The sequence below is a fragment of the Pleurodeles waltl genome, chromosome 1_1 (genome assembly GCF_031143425.1).
Source record: "Pleurodeles waltl isolate 20211129_DDA chromosome 1_1, aPleWal1.hap1.20221129, whole genome shotgun sequence".
Lineage (NCBI taxonomy): Eukaryota > Metazoa > Chordata > Amphibia > Caudata > Salamandridae > Pleurodeles > Pleurodeles waltl.
This window is the reverse complement of record NC_090436.1, coordinates 434,855,047-434,875,933: the sequence shown is the minus strand read 5'-3', so window position 1 is coordinate 434,875,933 and position 20,887 is coordinate 434,855,047. Positions and strand designations below refer to the sequence as shown.

Here is a 20,887-nt window from a genome sequence, read left to right as displayed (position 1 = left end):
TACACTGTTCGGGTTTTCTTACAGGTAGAACAGTGCCTGCTGGGAGTTGTAGTGCTGTCAGTATCTGCACTTCACATGCCATACACAAACACTGTGGCCCCAGGTGAGTTTAGTTGACATGTGGCTTACCAGAGAGGGGTATTTAGACATTTGAAAAAAGGGGTGGTGGGTGCTTTGGTCATTGAGGTGGGGGAAGGTGATCAGTGAGCATGCAAGACAAAGGCCCTCATTACAACCCTGGCGGTCGGTGTTAAAGCAGCGGTAATACCACAAACCGTCCGTCGGAGAAAAAAATTGGATTACGACCGTGGCAGAAACCGCCAACATAGCCAGCCACTTCAACACTCCGACCGCCATGGCGGTACAAACAAACAGCGCAGCGGACACTGCCAACAGACAGGCAGAAGACAATGTACCGCCCACCCTATCACAACAGGCCTATCCGCCACCTTTTCCGGGGCGGAACCAACGCGAACAAAAACATGGCGGAAACAGTACACAGAAGGGAAAACACTCATCTCTCCACACCCCACGAGGAACCAGGACGCCATGGAGCCCGAATTGCAATTGCGAATTGCAGAATTGCAGATACTTTCCAGGGGAGTGCAAAGCCACAGTCTCTCAAGTCTTTCCAGTGGGTGGTTTGCCCACTGCTTTATCCTGGAGAGTGCAATGCCACAGTCTCTCAAGTGGATAACAGTCTTCACTGGTTCTGGAGGGAGCTTTGTGCCCAGAGTGCTTCATCCTGCCAAGGACTGATGTAGTGGATGTATCTCTCCACTGGTTCTGGAGGGGGCTTTGTGCCCAGAGTGCTTCATCCTGCCAAGGAATGAGGTAGTGGATGTATCTCTCCACTAGTTCTAGATTGGGCATGGTTCCCAGAGTGCTTCATCCTGCCAAGGACTGAGGTAGTGGATGTATCTCTCTTCTGGTTCTGGAGGGGGCTTTGTGCCCAGAGTGCTTCACCCTGCCAAGGACTGAGGTAGTGGATGTCATTCTCCACTGGTTCTGGAGGGGGCATGGTGCCCAGAGTGCTCCACGTGCAGGGTGGCCAGAACAATACACTCTCCTGGGTGTGTGTGCCACGAGGTTGCTGAGGTACAGGTAGCATGATACGCCATGGAGGCAGAGACATACCCCACACTGCTGCGGCTTCGCATTCCATATGTAGGTGACAACTGTGATGACAGTGATGCTTCATGGAAGCTCCCCAGGGTCCTTGAACTCACCACCAGCCTCGGACGACTGACCACTGGGGATGGTAGCCATGTCTGCGGTGGTGCCACTGTCTGAGGACGTCGTGGGGTCGCTGGCGGTGCTTGCAGCGGTGTCAGTCGTGGTGGTGCTTGCGGTGGTGTCAGATGTGGCGATGCTTGCGGCGGTGTCAGTTGTGGCGGTGCTTGTGGCGGGGTCTGTGGCGGCGGTGCTAGCGGTGGGTCTGTGGCGGCGGAGCATGTGTCAGCACCAGCTGAGTGAGAAAGCAGGATGTCTCCTGCAGCCTCGGACGGCTGCCCACTGGGGAAGAGGCTGGGGACTGTCGCAGCGGCTGTAGATGTGCCGGAGGCGGTGCAGGTAGCGGTGCAGGTGGCGGTTTTCTCCGCCGTACAGGTTGGCATGGACGTGACAGAAGGTGTGACACTGGTCCCTCAGTCAGTGCCACCATGCCCTCTCCTGACCTGCACTTCAGTTTTTGGCCTTTCCCCACCTTTGATGGTGGCGCAGTTGTCTTGCCACTGTCCCCTTTCGTTTTCCCTGACTCCTTGGTGGCAGGTGTTTTCGGCTTCTCCCTCCGGGATGTGAGCACCTTTTTAACCTTGGCAGGTGGTGGAATGTCCTTGCCCTCGCTCCGTGGCACACTGGCACCCCTGATGGTTTGGTTGGCGCACTCCATGACCCCGCAGTTGCTGGCACCACTGTGCCTGGGGATGTGGTGGCTGAGGTGCTGGGCTGGGACTTGGAAAGCCTGGCCCTAGGGGGAGGACAGGGGGGAGGTGTAGGGAAGAGGTCAATGTTAGCCAGGAAAAGTTTTTTAGACACACTAGGACGGGTAGATGGAGAGGGTTTGGGAATGGAGGAAGAGGTAGTGGTTGTAGGAGGTGTACGTCTGCTGAATTTGGGTGAAGGTGAATGGGCTGGAGGCTGTTGTGAGGTGGATGGCTGTTGGGTGGGTGTGTGCCTGCGTGTGTGTACTTTGGGAGGAGGGCTCACTGACACAATGGGAGAGGACACTGGGGATGTGTGAATGGTAGTGGGGGTGGTGAGTGCACGTGAGTGGTGATGGGTGTGCTGGTGATGGAGGTAGTGGCTGAGGATGTAGTGCATGCAGGTGTGAGTGGAGACGAGACTGGGAGGGAGGAGGGAGACGTGGAGGAGGGGGAAACAGTGGGGGAAGTGGATGTTGATATGTGTGCATGGGTATGATGCTTGTGTGAGTGCCTGTGGGATGTGTGGTGCTTATGTTTGCCTGAGCCACCCTTGTGTGTTGATGTGTGTGCATGCTGGTCTGATGGTGTGCTTGGGATAGGCTGAGGTACTGGGGATTGGGTCTGGGTGGAGGAGGTTGGAGGAGGGAGGCTGGACACAAGGACAATGGCTGCCATCAGGGCTGAGGCCAGAGCCTGAAATGCTCTCTGTTGGGCTGCCTGGCCAGAATGAGTGCCCTCCAGGTATGCATTTGTTTGTTGCAAATGCCTCTCAACACTCTGGATGGCATTCAAAATGGTAGACTGCCCAACAGTGAGGGATCTCAGAGGTCAATAGCCTCCTCACTGAGGGCAGCAGGGCTGACTGGGGCCTGGCCTGAGGTGCCTGGGGCGAAGGTGATGCCCACCCTCCTGGGTGAGCGGGCACGGGACACACGCTGAGGGGCTGCTGGGAGGGCGGTGCTGGTAGGAGGGGTGGCGGCTGTACCTGTTGATGCGGTGGGCACAGAGGGGCCTGCCACCGCAAGGGAGCTCCCATCAGAGGAGTCGCCGCTGTCGCTGGTCTCTGCTCTTGTCCCTGCCGTGGAGCTCCCCTCGCCCTCTGTCCCACTGGTGGCTTCAGACTCCGTTGTTTCGCCCTCCAGGGCCAAGTGGGATGCAGCTCCCTCCTGCTCCAGTGCCAATGCTCCTCCGCCTGATGATGCTATTGCACACAAGAACATGGAGACCACAAAAAGGGGTGGGGGGCACAGGAGAAAGACATGTTCAGTGCATGCAACACCACTACCGTTGGCGGACACAACAGACAGTGAGCAGCCCTCTGCACTATGCCATGCACTTATAGTTCATATGTTAATCACATGCCCATGGGGTACAAGGCCTAAGCCCTATTGCTGCACACCTGGAAGTCATAGGAGCCTGCCTCACAAGGGACCTTGCCTGCCAAGCTCGCCCTGGCCTAGGGGAACCCACTGCCCACCTCCCCCACCCAGACACCTCGAATGAGAGTGTACTCACCTCCTTGTGGCTGCTATGATGCCCTCAAGTGCCCATTCAACTCCGGATACGCCACCGACAGGATCCGGAACATCAGGGGGGTCATGGTGCGACGGGCACCCCTCCCACGTTGGGATGCCATCCCCAGCTGGGCCTCCGTCGTCTTCTTGCTCCAGCGGCGCAGGTCCTCCCATCTTTTACGGCAGTGGGTGCTCCGTTTGTGGAGGAGTCCCACGGTCCGGACGTCCTTGGCGATGGTACGCCAAATAGCCTTCTTCTGGTGGGTGCTGACCTAGAGGAAAAGTACAGGGGGAAAGGAAATTCTTTATCTGTCCGGACCGTCCTACTCATTGGCCCCCGTTCTCACCCTTGCTGTGACGCACATGCACTCACCGTCCGCACATGCAGGCCTCAGCTTCTCCTATGTATCTTCCATCCACACCACTTCAAACAGGCATTGCCCATGCAGCATGCTCACAGTGTACTTACCTGTTTGTCTGGAGGACCGTACAGTTGTGTGTACTGGGGGAGGACCCCATCCACTAGTTTCTCCCACTCCTCCGAAGTGAAGGCAGGGACCTTTTACCCAGACACATGAGCCATTGTCGCTTCCAGACCGAGGTCACAGCAGCACTTGCAGTGTAGGTCCTCTCCTGTTGAAGGTCAGGTATAAAGTGAGGGAACAGACAGAAAATGGCAGGCACGTCCACAGCAGTGCGTACCGTCACCGCCGGCTTACATCGTTATGGGCTCCTCAGACCCATAGGGTCCAATGTTAACCAATGCAGAATTGCGCTGCGGCCTTCGACCGCCCACCGCGACGGTGTAGAACGCCAGCGCAGTTACCTCATATCCCCTTATCCGACCTTACAGGTCAGGCAGCCGCCATTTCAGGGGGCCACATGGCATTAATAATAACTGTCACACCAATGTAGGCCTTGAAAATACACAGTTACAGGCACATTGCGGATTATTAAATGTGTGCAGATTACATTTTGTGATTCCTCAGTGTTGGCTGACTCTCTGCTCGCTGTTCTCCTCCATAGGGCACGTCTGCTGGAGCAGGTGATGATATGGCGGCATCCTCTGGTGTACAGACCGCTGGTGGACCTATCGACAAAGGAGAGAGACACATCATAGTCACCTACAGACTTGATTGTGCAACAATACAGGAACTGTGTGCCCTGTTGGAGCCAGACCTGATGTCAGCTATCCGCCATCCCACAGGGATACCCCCTCTAGTGCAGGTCCTGTCAGTACTCCATTTTCTGGCAAGTGGTTCCTTTCAAACAACAGTGGCCATTGCATCAGGGATGTCCCAGCCAATGTTCTCTAACGTGTTGTCCAGAGTGTTTTCTGCCCTGCTGAAACACATGCTCAGCTACATCGTGTTCCCTCAGGTGTAGGATTTGCCCACAGTGAAAGGTAACTTCTATGCCCTGGGACATATCCCCGACATCATTGGTGCCATTGATGGGATACATGTGGCATTGGTACCCCCACGCAGGAGTGAACAGGTGTACAGAAACCGGAAGAGCTACCATTCTATGAATGTGCAGATGGTGTGTTTGGCAGACCAGTACATCTCCCATGTGAATGCCAAGTTTCCTTGCTCAGTGCATGACGCTTACATTTTGAAAAATAGCAGCATCCCTTATGTGATGGGGCAAATCCAGAGGCACCGTGTGTGGCTTATAGGTGAGGACAAGGACCCTATACACTGTGAATAGGTGTCTAGGTATGGGGTTGTCCCTAAGGGTTAGTGTGTGTCTAACAGTTGTCCCTCGATATTTGCAGGTGACTCTGGTTACCCCAACCTGTCATGGCTGCTGACCCCAGTGAGGAATCCCAGGACAAGGGCAGGTGAACGCTACAATGAGGCACATGAGCGAACTAGGAGGGTGATTGAACGAAACTTCGGCCTCCTGAATGCCAGATTCTGGTGCCTCCATATGACAGGTGGTTCTCTCTACTACTCACCAAAGAAGGTGTGCCAGATCATCGTGGCCTGCTGTATGCTGCACAACCTGGCTTTGCGACGCCAGGTGCCTTTTCTGCAGGCGGATGGGCCAGATGGTGGTCTTGTGGCAGCTGTGGAGCCTGTGGGCAGTGAAGAAGAGGAGGCAGAAGAAGAGGATATCGACAACAGAAACAACCTAATCATGCAATACTTCCAGTGAGACACAGGTAAGAAGATGTCACTGCCTCCCATATCTCATACTATTATTGGAGTTAGCAAAAGTCTGTCTTTTACACTCAGTCTATGGACCCTGACTTGTCACTTTGACTTTCCATTTCACAGATGTGGGTCCCACTGTGTGCCCTCTGCTATGTTTCCTCCAGGCCTACAGCTGTTACATCGGTATGTGCACAAGTAAATTGACATTGCTATATTCCATGGTTATTGCAATTACACGTTTGTGAAATCACAGACTGACTCCAGATTGTTTTGTGATTGAAGTGTGTTTATTTCTGTGCAAATAAGTGGAGGGGGTTGTAAAATGGGCCGGGGGGGGGGGGGAGGGTTGGTGGAGGAATGTCCATGGCAGAGTCCAGTCTATTTGTTTCACAGGTGCATTGTCCAAAGGGGCATAGGAAGTGGAGCAGTGGCAGTTGAAGGATGGACAGGGTGAGAAAGTGGGACAGAAGGGTGACAATCAGGGGGGCTCATTTCCTGGCAGGTGTCCTGGCAATGTTCTCTGTCTTGTTCCTGGATCTCAAGGACCGTTTGCGGGGTGGTTCTCCATCTGCAAGGGGTGGGGTGCTGGTGTCATGTTCCTGTGGCGGTGCCTCCTGTCCACTAGCGCCGGCGGAGGTGGAGGGCTGTTCATCATCCAGGCTAGTGTCAGGGGCCCCTTGTTGTGGCACAGTGTCCCTCCTGGTGTTGACAAGGTCTTGCAGCACCCCTGCAATGGTGACCAGGGTGTTGTTAATGGACTTCAGTTCCTCCCTGATCCCCAGATAGTGTTCCTCCTGCAGCCGCTAAGTCTCCTGAAACTTGGCCAGTACCGTTGCCATTGTCTCCTGGGAATGATGGTAAGCTCCCATGATGTTGGAGTGGGCCTTGTGGAGAGTGGGTTCCCTGGGCCTGTCTTCCCCCTGTCGCACAGGAGTCCTCCCAGCTTCCCTGTTTTCCTGAGCCTCTGTCCCCTGAACTGTGTGCCCACTGCCCCCAGGTCCCTGATTTTCTTGGGTTGGTGGGTTTACCTGGGTTCTCTGTAGTGGTGGACACACTGCTGATTGACGTGTCCTGGGGACAGAGGGATTGGCCCGCTGGGTGGGTGCTGTGGTGGTGTTTCCTGAGGGGGGAGGCTCTGTGGTGGCTTGTGTCAGTGTCAGGGGAACCGACTGTCCCGAGGTCCCTGATGGGCCGGGCTGGTCATCTAGATCCAGTTGTGCAGAGCTGCTGTCATCACAAACTTGTGAATGCCAAGTTTCCTGGCTCAGTGCATGACGCTTACATTTTGAGAAATAGCAGCATCTCTTATGTGATGGGGCAAATCCAGGGGCACCGTGTGTGGCTTATAGGTGAGGACAAGGACCCTATACAGTGTGAATAGGTGTCTGGGTATGGGGTTGTCACTAAGGGTTAGTGTGTTTCTAACAGTTGTCCCTCGATATTTGTGGGGAGACTGGATATGTCTGGTACCTCCTGTCCAGTGATGTTGGGTAGGGGTCCTGCAGGGGTGTAAAGGCATTATTATTGCATCTGTGTGTGCCATTGTGTGCAGTGGGTGAGTGACCCTGTACTCCAGTGCTTGCAGTTTTGGCTTGGTCCTTGTGTGATATTTGGTTTGGGGTCTGTGTGGGTATCTGTAGTGGACATGCTTTGGTGATGGGTGTCCATGCTTTGGTGTTCCATGCAGGGCTTGGTATTGGGATGGGCGGGTTGTGATAGTGGGGCATATGTGATGAGGTGTTGGAGTATGTGCTGGCATGCAGGTAGGGTGGGGGGGATAAGGTAGTAATGAGTTGACTTACCAGAGTCCAGTCCTCCTGCTACTTCTGCAAGGCCCTCAGGATGCAGTATCGCCAAGACCTGCTCCTCCCATGTTGTTAGTTGTGGGGGAGGAGGTGGGGGGTCCACTGCCAGTCCTCTGTACAGCAGTCTGGTGTCTGGAGACCATGCAACGCACCTTCCCCCGTAGGTCGTTCCACCTCTTCCTGATGTCATCCCTAGTTCTTGGATGCTGTCCCACTGCGTTGACCCTGTCGACAATTCTGCGCCATAGATGTGATCCGAATAGCTGTGGCTCTACCCAGAAGATTTTCTCCACCATGACCCTGAGCTCCTCCTCAGAGAACCTGGGGTGTTGTTGAGGTGCCATGATGTGGTATGGGTGATGTGTAAGGTGGTGTGTGTTGTGTGTTGTGATGTGTGAGGGGATGTGTTTGTGTGTGCTGTTTGACGTGCGTGGATGTTGTGTAAGTGATGGTGTTGTGTGTCTGTGGATGCTGGTGTTGTTTATGGTGGTGTCTCTCTCTGGCGTGGTTTCAGAATTCTGGTAGTAAGGTTTTGTGGGTGATGTGGGTGTGTGTTTTATATTGGATTGTGTGTGTGGTGTGTGTATGTGTGTCAGGTGTGTGTATTTTGATTTGTCCAATGTGGTTGTGTTTTGTAAATGTGTGTGTATTTTGAGCGCGGGGGTGTGTACCGCCAATGGAATACCGCGGTTGAAAGACCGTTGCGTTGATTCGTGGGTCGTGATAGTGTGGGCGTATTCCTGTTGGCGTGACGGTTTCGGTTTTGTTATCGCCAGTTTATCACTGATCTTTTGTGTGGCAGACTTGTGTGGATGTCTGAATTATGGCAGATTCCGAGCTGTGGGTCGTAATAGCTGTAGCAGAATTCTGCGGGCGCAGCGGTATGTTGGCGGTCTTCTGCACGGTGGTAAGCAGGATTTACCGCCAGGGTTGTAATGAGGGCCAAAATGTTTTGGTGACATGAATAGTGTAGTGACTTACCAGACTCCACTCCCTCAGGTATACCTGTCAGGCTCTCAGGATGCAGAATGTCCAAGACCTTCTCCTCCTATGATGTGAAAGTTGTGTGAGGAGGTTGGGGTCCACCGCCAGTCTGGAGGACCGCCAACTGGTGCCTGGCAGCCATGGAATGGACCTCTCCCCTGATGTCGTTCCACCTCTTCCTGATGTCCTCCCTTGTGCCTGGGTAACTGCCTACAGAATTCACCCTGTCCACCATCCTTTGCCACAAATCCATTTTCCTGGCTATTGATGTTTGCTGGACCTGTGCTCCAAAAAGGTATGGCTCTACTCTGACAATTTCGTCCATCATCAGTGAAACATGGATGTTTTTGTGGGGAGGTGGTAGTGGTGGAAGAAATGGTGAGGTAGTGGAAAATGGGGGGGAAAGGTTTTAGTGATGAAATGTGGGTGCTATGATGTGAGTGCGTGACAGTTGTGTATTGTGTGGGATACTAAATTGTGTGTTGTGTATGTTGTGCAGGTGTGGGATGAGTGCTGAGTGAAATGTGTAGGGGTGCCTATGATTTGTTTTGCTATATATTTAATTTTTGGCTTGTCTCTGGCTGTGTTTGGCGTTCTGGTTGCAAAGAATTGTGGGTTTCTTAGGGGTGTCTTATATAGTGCAGTGTGTAGGTGTTTCAAGTGTGTGTATGTGTGTCAGGTGTGGGATATTCAGACTATTCAACATGTGGTGTGGTGTGGTGTTCTGACTGATGTGATGTCAGACCACTGCAGTTCCTACCGCCAGTGGTTTTCCTCCATGGAAGAACTGCTCTCGTGATTTGTGGACCGTAATATGATTGGAGGCTTTTTGGCAAGCTGGTGGTCGAACAGCCTCTTTCCGTCTTGGTGGTTTTGGAAATTTGGCTGTTTTTTGGCGGACTTCGCTGCGTGACTCTTAATATGGCAGTGGGATCACCCCCAACATGGCGGTCTTTAGTCATTTGACACCATGGCAGTCTTGCCAAAAGACCGCCAAATTCGTAATGAGGCCGTGATGTTTAATATAAAAATCTGTTCTTTTCTAAATTGATCTTGAATTTCTTCTTGAGTCTGTCTCATTTATTGAACCTTTGTGTTCAACACATATTTAGCACTACCCTCTGATAAGCATAAACCGCTTGCCCATACTACCACAAAGGAGAGTATTTAGGGTTATTAATTTAACCCCTGTAATCCAATAAGGGTCACCTGTACTATCTGCATTGTGTACCCCTACATTTGTTACACTGCATAAATAACCAGCTTCCTACAGTTTAAAATCTGTTAAAAATTAGGTCTGTATACATTCATTAACATATGTGCTCAGTTGATCGCACCATTCCATGATCAGAGCTGTCTGTCTGATAATCTCACTCCAAGGGTTGGGACTCAGAGGACCAGATGCAGTAATTAGGAAACATTGCTTAGATAAAGTGATCTCTATACTCCTACTCCTTTAGGTCTTCTCCTGCAACCAATATCCAGCTAACCCTCTCTAGCTCATCTGGGGCATATTCTCATTTGTACCAAATGAGTAGAAAATATGTATGTGCAGCATGCATGTGATCAATCAGTTTGCAGGAAGGGCCAGCTTTGTGTTATTCAGCCTGTTGATTTTCGCCATAACATCACCCTCTGCTGTATTTACCAGCTCTGCCTTTTAAATTATGCAACCACGTTCTCTGTCCTTTGACATGCAGCAGAAGCTCTTGAGGTTTGGTGAAAAAAAGTAGTGTTGGTGAAAAGAAAATCTAATACATATAGAAGTTACTTAAAAGAATATTAGGTGCACAAACTTTTTTGTAAATTAACATATTAGAAATGAGCACCATGATGCTTGGCTCTGCCGCTAGACTGTGAAAATAGTTGCGCTAATGGCTTAATGCATGCACATGGCGAGCAAGAGCATGGTGCATGCTCTGCTGCTCAAATCTGTGGTCAAATGTTTTGGACCTTTTTATTGTGGCTTGCTTTAGTTTAAAAAATGAAGTGGATTGACTTAAGAGCAATAGATATACGTATTTTAAGATGTCTCTGTTTTCTGTTATACAGAATTCACGACTTTATCTTTCTGTTTCTGGACTTCTTCCTGCCTCTTCAAATAGAAAAGACTTATGATTAAACTTATGAACGTGTGATTTATTTTCTATATTGATACTGACCATTATTGTTGATACCAGACCATTCTTGATGGTCAGAAAATATAATGTACAACCTTTTTCTCCCCTTATTTTGTAGAACAAGTTTAAACGTGAAGAACGAGCGAATGGTTGGAGAATAGACAAAGCATTTAGTAAGTAATTTAGTACCTTAAGAACATCAGTTCACTTTGAAGAATCCTGCATGAAATATGTTGTTTTAGATGGTCATGTATTTCTTTTATGTTCACTTTTATTTCCATATCTGAGATTTCTTCTTATATACTCTATTTTCTCTCCACGTAATTCAGAGTCTTGAATAGTTTCTGAACAAGTTCCTTTGATATTGCCTACAATATTCTGAAATTCCTAACTAACTACTGCATTTTTTTAAATATATTTTTATTTTATTATTTTTTTGATACAGGTATGAAAAGAGCACCAAATAGGATATTTGTGTTATCACCTAACGTACTAAAAGGAAACGGTAGAAACAAAAACCAGTCCTGAATTAACACCCCACCATCACTCCCTCCGGTCACCCAGACATTGATCAGCCAGTCCCTACACATAGCAGTAAAGAAGCATACATCTATGCCTGCATCACATACCAACATAAATCAATGTTAGTCATCACAGCACTGCCTGGTGTTGGCTCCCCACCTCATCTGGCATGTCCAGTGAGGGGACTATTATATCAATCTTCCCCATACTTATCTAAATTTCTGGGGGCACCCCCTATTTGCATTTGTGACTTTTTCCACTACCATGTACATTCTTGAATAGTCAGATAGTCCTGCTCCTCCTGTGCCTGTCTATATCTCTCTTGGTCACAACCAATCCCTGACTGCCGAACAACATCTTGGCAAATCAACTTCATTTGGCATCCCAAGAGAGTAAATTTACATCTAAAATAATCAAGTCCATAAGAACTCAGTTGAGTTCTTTGACAGTAATCCCCCAGTAGGTCTGGATCGATGGGCAGCTCCAAGGAAATCTACCCCCCCCCCCCAATACATCTTAAACAATGTGGAGCTTCTGCCTATCCTAGTACACACAATGAAGAATTTAAACTTGATTAGGCAGAGTCTTAATTTTATTGCTACTTCTCTCGGGTGCATCAGTGCTGCCTCCAAGTCCATATCTTCAAGTCTCCAACATTCTCCACCCATTCCGTCTGTAATTGGAGTAGTGTATCAATCATATTATTATTGGGAGTTTTGTAAGTTAGGGAAATCGTGACCTTGCCCAATTCATTTGTGATCAGTTGCCCTTCCAGTGGGCCTAATTCTGGTATGCCATCCCAGGGAGCCTCTCCGTCTGCCATGCATGTCTTATCTGTGCACATCTCCAAAATTGATTAGAATTCATTTGATATTCGCTCTGTAGTGAGGAGAATGGCATTACCTTCCTTCTAATAGGTACTCAGTCCTAGAGTCCCAGGAGATCTCGGGTCTCGAAACACCGCTGTTTTCTTATCTCAGGGAGCCAGGCTCCTCCCATAGTGGTGTCATCCTTGGGTATTTACTGTGCCAACCCATATGTTTCATTGTCTTCTCCCAGACCGCCACCGCCACTTATGTAGCCTGTAGAAGGCACTGTAACCCCCACCCATACAGATAATGCAAGCAGGATTGCCTCTCCCCTGTGCCCTCTCAAACCTAAATGTGTACCGGTCCCATGGAGCAAACTACCAGTCATTGATATTGATCAAATGGGCTAGCTAAGAGTATTCCTCCAAATCTAGGAAGGCCAGGGCCCCATTGTATGGTTTATGTTATAGTGGTTTCAGGGCGATTTTAGTGCACTTACCATCCCACAGGAAGGTCTGTAGTCCGGTCTCCAGTTTGGTGAAGACTTCTGATGGGATCTGGTAGTATGTGTTTTGTAGCACATATAGCAGCTTTAGGAGAGAAGTCATCCTAAGCATTGCTACACAGCCTAATAATGTAATGGGGAATCCCCACCATCTCTCCATCTCCTCCCGGATGCCCTTGCCACTCTCCCCAGGTTTCGCTGAAAACAAAGATCTTTCCCGAACTTCAAGAACATACTGAAGTATGTAAAACCATCATCTCTGCTGATCAAGAGGCAGAGGAGCCGGGACATGTCAACCCCACCTCGTGGGAGATAGAGGATAGCCAGAGTAAATGCCATAACGTTCAAATAGGTGGAATTTTAGGGGGAGTGTCGTGGACGGCCTTGAGATATACAGAAGGATATTGTCAGCATAAGTGATATTTTCCTCTTCATCTCCATCCACTCCCACCCTGTGGAAGACCCTGACCCTGGGATGATCTTGGACAATACATTCCGGTTATTCTATAGTAAGGGAAAAGAGGAGAGGGGGCAAGGGGTACCCTGGCCTTGGGTCTCTACAGATAGGAAAGTCAGATGACATATTTTCATTCACTCAAACTGCCGCCACTGGGAACTTGTTAAGCAATCCCACCCACTAGCAATATCCGAGGCCACAACCGAATTTCACTAAAGTTTGTTCTAGGAAGGGCCAATGTACTGTATCAAATGGCTTCTCTGCTTCCAGCGCAACTAGGACATGAGTCTGATTTCATTCAGCTAATTATGTGCCTGTTGAAGATTGTGTCGGGTAGATCGGCTGGGTATAAAGCCCCATTGGTCTCTGTGGATAAGGGGGAAATTACCTTTGAGTCTTGAGGCTAGTACTGTTGCCAAGATTTTAACTTCTATATTAAGTAATGAAGTTGGATGGTATGAATCACACTGTTCTTTGAATTTGCCCCCCTTGTGTATTACCACTGTGACTGCTCAGCAGAGATCCTGGTGAAGGATACCTTGTTGGGCTGCCTCTGGGAACATACTTAATAAGTGGGGGCCCAATTGATTCATATATTGCTTGAAAAACTGTGCAAAACACCCATTAGGGCCTGGTGTTTTGTTTAATTTTACAATTGTGGCCTGGATCTCTTCTAGAGTAATCGCCGCTTCTAAGTCTACACGTGCCTTTGCATCAAGTACTGGAGTCGTGACCGATGCCAGATAATTTGCTATGTGGGAGGTATCCCGTAGAGACTGGGCTCTATAGAATTGCTCATTGTGGTGAGCAAAGGCCTCTACAATAGAGTTGCCTGTTTTGGCGCTAATTCCCCCTGGCTCCATCATCTGATGCACCCATCAGACTTTGTCCTTTCTACCTAACCATGCAAGGAGTTTCCCAGCCATGTCACCTGTATCCTATGATCTATGAAGTTTTGCCAGCATTTGTTTCTTTGCACCTTCCACAACCGGTTCTCTACATTCAACCCTCATAATTTCTAGCTGCCTAAGAGGTGGGGTTCGAAGTCTCAACCTGGGTCACCTTCAAGCTCTAATAGTTTGCACTCCATCTGTTCCAGAGAGCCCACTTCCAGTCTCTGCTTTTGGGCAATCAGATTCTGGGCCCTATCCTGAAGGACTGCTTATCAGCTACCCAAAATATCACCTTGTATATAACCGAGTCTTCATTGTCTTTGAAGTAGAGCTTAGAGTCCACACCTAGCCCTGTGGCCACCTCCCGATCTTGCAGATCCCACATATTCAGTTTTTAGCCCATACTGTCTCCAGGTTCCTTATTACCCAGTTTCACCAAAAGAGAAACACAGAGTGCAAGACATCTACAAATACACACAATAGTTAATAAATGAGACTCACGACTCAAAAAGGAGATCCACGCCAATTTATAAAAATAGCCAGTATCTTTATGTTCGATGGCATGTGTAGCTGCAGATACACATGCTGTGCACAGTCCGCCGTCTGGTGTTGGGCTCGGAGTGTTACAAGTTGTTTTTCTTCGAAGAAGTCTTTTCGAGTCACGAGACCGAGGGACTCATCACCTTTCGGTTCCATTGCGCATGGGCGTCGACTCCATCTTAGATTGTTTTTTTTCCGCCATCGGGTTCGGACGTGTTCCTTTTCGCTCCATGTTTCGGGTTGGAAAGTTAGTTAGAATCTCGGAAAAAAACGTCGGTATTGTTGCGTTCGGTATCGGGTTAGTTAGAACAAATCGACACCGAATTTTGAAGAGCTCCGGTGGCCCTTCGGGGTAATTTCGATCCCCCGTCGGGGCCTGGTCGGCCCGACCGCGTGCGACTTCGACACTGATGGAACGGACCCCGTTCCAATTCTGTCCAAAATGCCATAACAAATATCCGTATACGGATCAGCATTTGGTCTGTAACTTGTGCTTGTCCCCCGAGCACAAGGAGGATACGTGTGAGGCCTGTCGAGCGTTTCGGTCCCGGAAGACGCTGAGAGACCGAAGAGCCAGAAGACTACAAATGGCGTCCACGGCTACAGGTCCACATCGGTTCGAGGAGGAAGAAGAAGAAACTTTCTCCATCCACGAGTCGGATTCCGAAGAACTCGACGCCGAAGAAACGTCAACCGTGAGTACGACGTCGAAAATTAGGACTCACGAAAAGTCCACAAAAGCCCAGGGGACGCCACCGCCGACAGGCCATGGCTTAACCCAAAAACAAGGTGACCGAGCCAAGGCACCGAAAACGGGCATGCTGGTGTCGAAGTCATCCGACTCCGGTCGTGATACCGCCACACAGCAACCTCGGAGCCGAGACAGCGGCTCCGAGAAACCTCGGCACAAAGACGGCGCCGAAAAGGTTCGGCACAGAGACGCCGAAGCAAAAGAAAATTGCTTCGGAGCCGAAAAGAACTTCCGAAAAGATTTCGGTCCCAAAACACCCAGCCTCGGAGCCGAAAAGTGGTTCCTATACAGAGGAACAAGGGCTAACCACCCAATTGCATAGCTTTGGAGAGGACCTTCAAACTGTGGAACATGACCACACACAGAGAAGGCTTCATATCCATGAAGATACAGGGAAGATAACCACTCTTCCCCCAATCAAGATCAAAAGGAAACTTACCTTTCAACAAGGGGACAAGCAACCACAGGCAAAGGTGGCAAGGAGAACAACCCCACCACCTTCTCCACCACCATCAACGCATGCATCACCAGCAACCACTCCACCACTAATGCACTCACCAGCTCATACAATGAGTCAGGATGACCCCGATGCATGGGATCTCTACGACGCTCCAGTGTCTGACAACAGCCCAGACTCTTATCCCACAAAGCCTTCGCCACCTGAGGACAGTACATCTTATACACAGGTGGTCGCAAGAGCAGCCGAGTTTCACAATGTATCATTACATTCGGAACCAATTGAGGATGACTTTCTCTTTAATACCCTATCCGCAACCCATAGCCAGTACCAAAGTCTTCCCATGCTCCCAGGAATGCTAAGACATTCGAAACAAATATTTCAGGATCCTGTTAAAGGCAGGGCCATAACTCCAAGGGTGGAGAAAAAATACAAGCCACCACCCACGGATCCTATATATATAGGACACCGGACTCCGTAGTTGTGGGGGCAGCTCGTAAGAGAGCCAACTCTCATACCTCAGGCGACGCACCACCTCCGGACAAAGAGAGCCGCAAGTTTGATGCTGCGGGTAAAAGGGTTGCAGCACAAGCAGCAAATCAGTGGCGTATTGCCAACTCTCAGGCACTTTTGGCAAGATACGACAGGGCTCATTGGGATGAAATGCAACATTTCATCGAACACTTACCCAAGGAGTTCCAAAAAAGAGCGCATCAAGTGGTGGAAGAGGGGCAAAGTATCTCCAACAATCAGATACGGTCTTCCATGGATGCAGCAGACACAGCTGCAAGGACAATAAACACCGCAGTTACAATAAGAAGGCACGCATGGCTACGCACTTCTGGGTTCAAACCGGAAATCCAACAGGCTGTGCTCAATATGCCGTTTAATGAACAGCAATTGTTTAGGCCGGAGGTAGACACTGCCATTGAGAAACTCAAAAAGGACACCGATACAGCCAAAGCCATGGGCGCACTCTACTCCCCGCAGAGCAGAGGCACATTTAGGAAAACACCTTTTAGGGGAGGTGTAGGAAGTTGGCTCTGTATGCACTATTTCAAAGTAAGGAATAGTATGCACAGAGTCCAAGGGTTCCCCTTAGAGGTAAGATAGTGGCAAAAAGAGATAATACTAATGCTCTATTTTGTGGTAGTGTGGTCGAGCAGTAGGCTTATCAAAGGAGTAGTGTTAAGCATTTGTTGTACATACACACAGGCAATAAACACACACTCAGAGACAAATCCAGCCAATAGGTTTTGTTATAGAAAAATATATTTTCTTAGTTTATTTTAAGAACCACAGGTTCAAATTCTACATGTAATATCTCATTTGAAAGGTATTGCAGGTAAGTACTTTAGGAACTTTGAATCATTACATTAGCATGTATACTTTTTACATAAAACACAATAAGCTGTTTTAAAAGTGGACACAGTGCAATTTTCACAGTTCCTGGGGAGGTAAGTTTTTGTCAGGTAAGTAAATCACTTACAAGTCTCAGGTTTGGGTCCAAGGTAGCCCACCGTTGGGGGTTCAGAGCAACCCCAAAGTTCCCACACCAGCAGTTCAGGGCCGGTCAGGTGCAGAGGTCAAAGAGGTGCCCAAAACGCATAGGCTTCAATGGAGAGAAGGGGGTGCCCCGGTTCCGGTCTGCCAGCAGGTAAGTACCCGCGTCTTCGGAGGGCAGACCAGGGGGGTTTTGTAGGGCACCGGGGGGGACACAAGTCCACACAAAAAGTACACCCTCAGCGGCACTGGGGCGGCCGGGTGCAGTGTAGAAACAAGCGTCGGGTTTTCAATGGTTTCTTATGAGAGATCAAGGGATCTCTTCAGCGTTGCAGGCAGGCAAGGGGGGGGGGCTCCTCGGGGTAGCCACCACCTGGGCAAGGGAGAGGGCCTCCTGGGGGTCACTCCTGCACAGGAGTTCCGTTTCTTTAGGTGCTGGGGGGCTGCGGGTGCAGGGTCCTTTCCAGCCGTCGGGAAATGGAGTTCAGGCAGTCGCGGTCAGGGGGAGCCTCGGGATTCCCTCTGCAGGCGTCGCTGTGGGGGGTCAGGGGGGACAACTTTGGTTACTCACGGACTCGGAGTCGCCGGAGGGTCCTCCCTGAGGTGTTGGTTCTCCACCAGTCGAGTCGGGGTCGCCGGGTGCAGTGTTGCAAGTCTCACGCTTCTTGCGGGGAGTTGCCGGGGTCTTTAAATCTGCTCCTTCGAAACAAAGTTGCAGTCTTTTTGGAGCAGTACCGCTGTCCTCGGGAGTTTCTTGGTCTCTTGGAAGCAGGGCAGTCCTCTGAGGATTCAGAGGTCGCTGGTCCTGGAGAAAGCGTCGCTGGAGCAGGGTTCTTTAGAAGGCAGGAGACAGGCCGGTAGGACTGGGGCCAAAGCAGTTGGTGTCTTCTTTCTTCTTCTGCAGGGGTTTTCAGCTCAGCAGTCTTCTTCTTCGGTAAGTTGCAGGAATCTAAATTCTTAGGTTCAGGGGAGCCCTTAAATACTAAATTTAAGGGCGTGTTTAGGTCTGGGGGGTTAGTAGCCAATGGCTACTAGCCCTGAGGGTGAGTACACCCTCTTTGTGCCTCCTCCCAAGGGGAGGGGGTCACATCCCTAATCCTATTGGGGGAATCCTCCATCTGCAAGATGGAGGATTTCTGAAAGTTGGAGTCACTTCAGCTCAGGACACCTTAGGGGCTGTCCTGACTGGCCAGTGACTCCTCCTTGTTTTTCTCATTATTTTCTCTGGCCTTGCCGCCAAAAGTGGGGGCCGGGGCCGGAGGGGGCGGGCAACTCCACTAGCTGGAGTGTCCTGCGGTGCTGGCACAAAGGTGTGAGCCTTTGAGGCTCACCGCCAGGTGTGACAGCTCCTGCCTGGGGGAGGTGTTAGCATCTCCACCCAGTGCAGGCTTTGTTACTGGCCTCAGAGTGACAAAGGCACTCTCCCCATGGGGCCAGCAACATGTCTCTAGTGTGGCAGGCTGCTGGAACCAGTCAGCCTACACAGATAGTTGGTTAAGGTTTCAGGGGGCACCTCTAAGGTGCCCTCTGGGGTGTATTTTACAATAAAATGTACACTGGTATCAGTGTGCATTTATTGTGCTGAGAAGTTTGATACCAAACTTCCCAGTTTTCAGTGTAGCCATTATGGTGCTGTGGAGTTCGTGTAAAACAGACTCCCAGACCATATACTCTTATGGCTACCCTGCACTTACAATGTCTAAGGTATTGCTTAGACACTGTAGGGGCACAGTGCTCATGCACTGGTGCCCTCACCTATGGTATAGTGCACCCTGCCTTAGGGCTGTAAGGCCTGCTAGAGGGGTGACTTATCTATACCTGCATAGGCAGTGAGAGGCTGGCATGGCACCCTGAGGGGAGTGCCATGTCGACTTACTCGTTTTGTTCTCACCAGTACACACAAGCTGGCAAGCAGGGTGTCTGTGCTGAGTGAGGGGTCTCCAGGGTGGCATAAGATATGCTGCAGCCCTTAGAGACCTTCCTTGGCATCAGGGCCCTTGGTAACAGGGGTACCACTTACAAGGGACTTATCTGGATGCCAGGGTGTGCCAATTGTGGAATCAAAAGTACAGGTTAGGGAAAGAACACTGGTGCTGGGGCCTGGTTAGCAGGCCTCAGCACACCTTCAATTCAAAACATAGCATCAGCAAAGGCAAAAAGTCAGGGGGTAACCATGCCAAGGAGGCATTTCCTTACAGGAGGGTTTCAAGGTCAACCCACAGAAGCCACAACCTCTCAAACAAGACCTACCTACCAGGGGCAATATCAGAGGGGAGGTTTTCGCGGACAATTTAAAGGGGGCCAATTCCCAAAAAATAGAGGAAAATTTCAAGGCGCCAAAACCCCTCAAACTAAACAGTGACTCACAAGTCACACACCCCCATCACATAACACCTGTGGGGGGAAGACTAAGCCAGTTTTACAAACTTTGGGAGGAAATAACAACAGATACTTGGGTACTAGCAATTATCCAGCATGGTTATTGCATAGAATTTCACCAATTCCCTCCAAACGTCCCCCCGAAAACACACAAGATGTCAAAACAACATATAGATCTTCTAGGACTAGAAGTTCAAGCACTGCTACAAAAGGACACAATAGAATTAGTACCAATTCAACAAAAGAACACAGGAGTTTACGCACTGTACTTTCTAATACCCAAAAAGGACAAAACTCTGAGACCAATACTAGATCTCAGAACACTAAATACCTACATAAAATCAGACCACTTTCACATGGTCACGCTACAAGACGTAATCCCACTGCTCAAACAGCAAGACTACATGACAACATTAGATCTAAAGGATGCGTATTTCCATATACCAATACATCCTTCACACAGGAAATACCTAAGGTTTGTATTTCAAGGAATACATTACCAATTCAAAGTGTTACCATTCGGAATAACAACTGCGCCAAGAGTTTTTACAAAATGCCTGGCAGTAGTAGCTGCGCATATCAGAAGGCAGCAAATACATGTGTTCCCGTACTTAGACGACTGGCTAATCAAAACCAACACGCTAAAACAGTGTTTACAGCACACAAAATATGTCATACAAACCCTTCACAGGCTAGGTTTCTCCATCAACTACGCAAAGTCACACCTTCTGCTGTGTCAAACGCAGCAATACTTAGGAGCGACAATCAACACAGCAAAAGGGATTGCCACTCCAAGTCCACAACGGGTTCAAACATTTCACAAAGTAATACAGGCCATGTATCCAACACAGAAGATACAAGTCAGAATGGTAATGAAACTACTAGGCATGATGTCTTCATGCATAGCCATTGTCCCAAACGCAAGGTTACACATGCGGCCCTTACAACAGTGCCTAGCATCACAATGGTCACAAGCACAGGGTCAACTTCTAGATCTGGTGTTGATAGAGCGCCAAACATACATCTCGCTTCTATGGTGGAACAGTACAAATTTAAACCAAGGGCGGCCTTTCCAAGACCCAGTGCCACAATATGTCATAACAACAGATGCTTCCATGACAGGGTGGGGAGCACACCTCAATCAACACAGCATCCAAGGACAATGGGACATACATCAGAGACAGTTTCACATAAATCACTTGGAAATGTTAGCAGTATTTCTAGCGCTGAAAGCATTTCAACCCATAATAACCCAGAAATACATTCTTGTCAAAACAGACAACATGACAACAATGTATTATCTAAACAAACAAGGAGGGACACACTTGACACAGTTGTGCCTCCTAACACAGAAAATATGGCATTGGGCGATTCACAACCACATTCGCCTAATAGCACAATTTATTCCAGGGATTCAGAACCAGTTGGCAGACAATCTCTCTCGAGATCACCAACAAACCCACGAATGGGAAATTCACCCCCAAATAATAAACAATTACTTTCAGATTTGGGGGACACCTCAAATAGATCTATTTGCAACAAAGGAAAACTCAAAATGCCAAAA

The 20,887-nt window shown here is 49.4% G+C and overlaps 1 protein-coding gene across 2 annotated transcripts in view; it reads left to right on the top strand.

Annotated features, from left to right (window-relative positions):
- Positions 1 to 20,887, top strand: part of BDP1 (BDP1 general transcription factor IIIB subunit) — a 1,097,554-nt gene that overhangs the window by 92,963 nt on the left and 983,704 nt on the right. For both annotated transcript variants that reach the window (XM_069224223.1, XM_069224213.1), the window contains exon 8: positions 10,626 to 10,680. In XM_069224223.1, the coding sequence (XP_069080324.1) occupies positions 10,626 to 10,680 (55 nt within the window). The remainder of the gene's footprint in view (positions 1 to 10,625; positions 10,681 to 20,887) is intronic.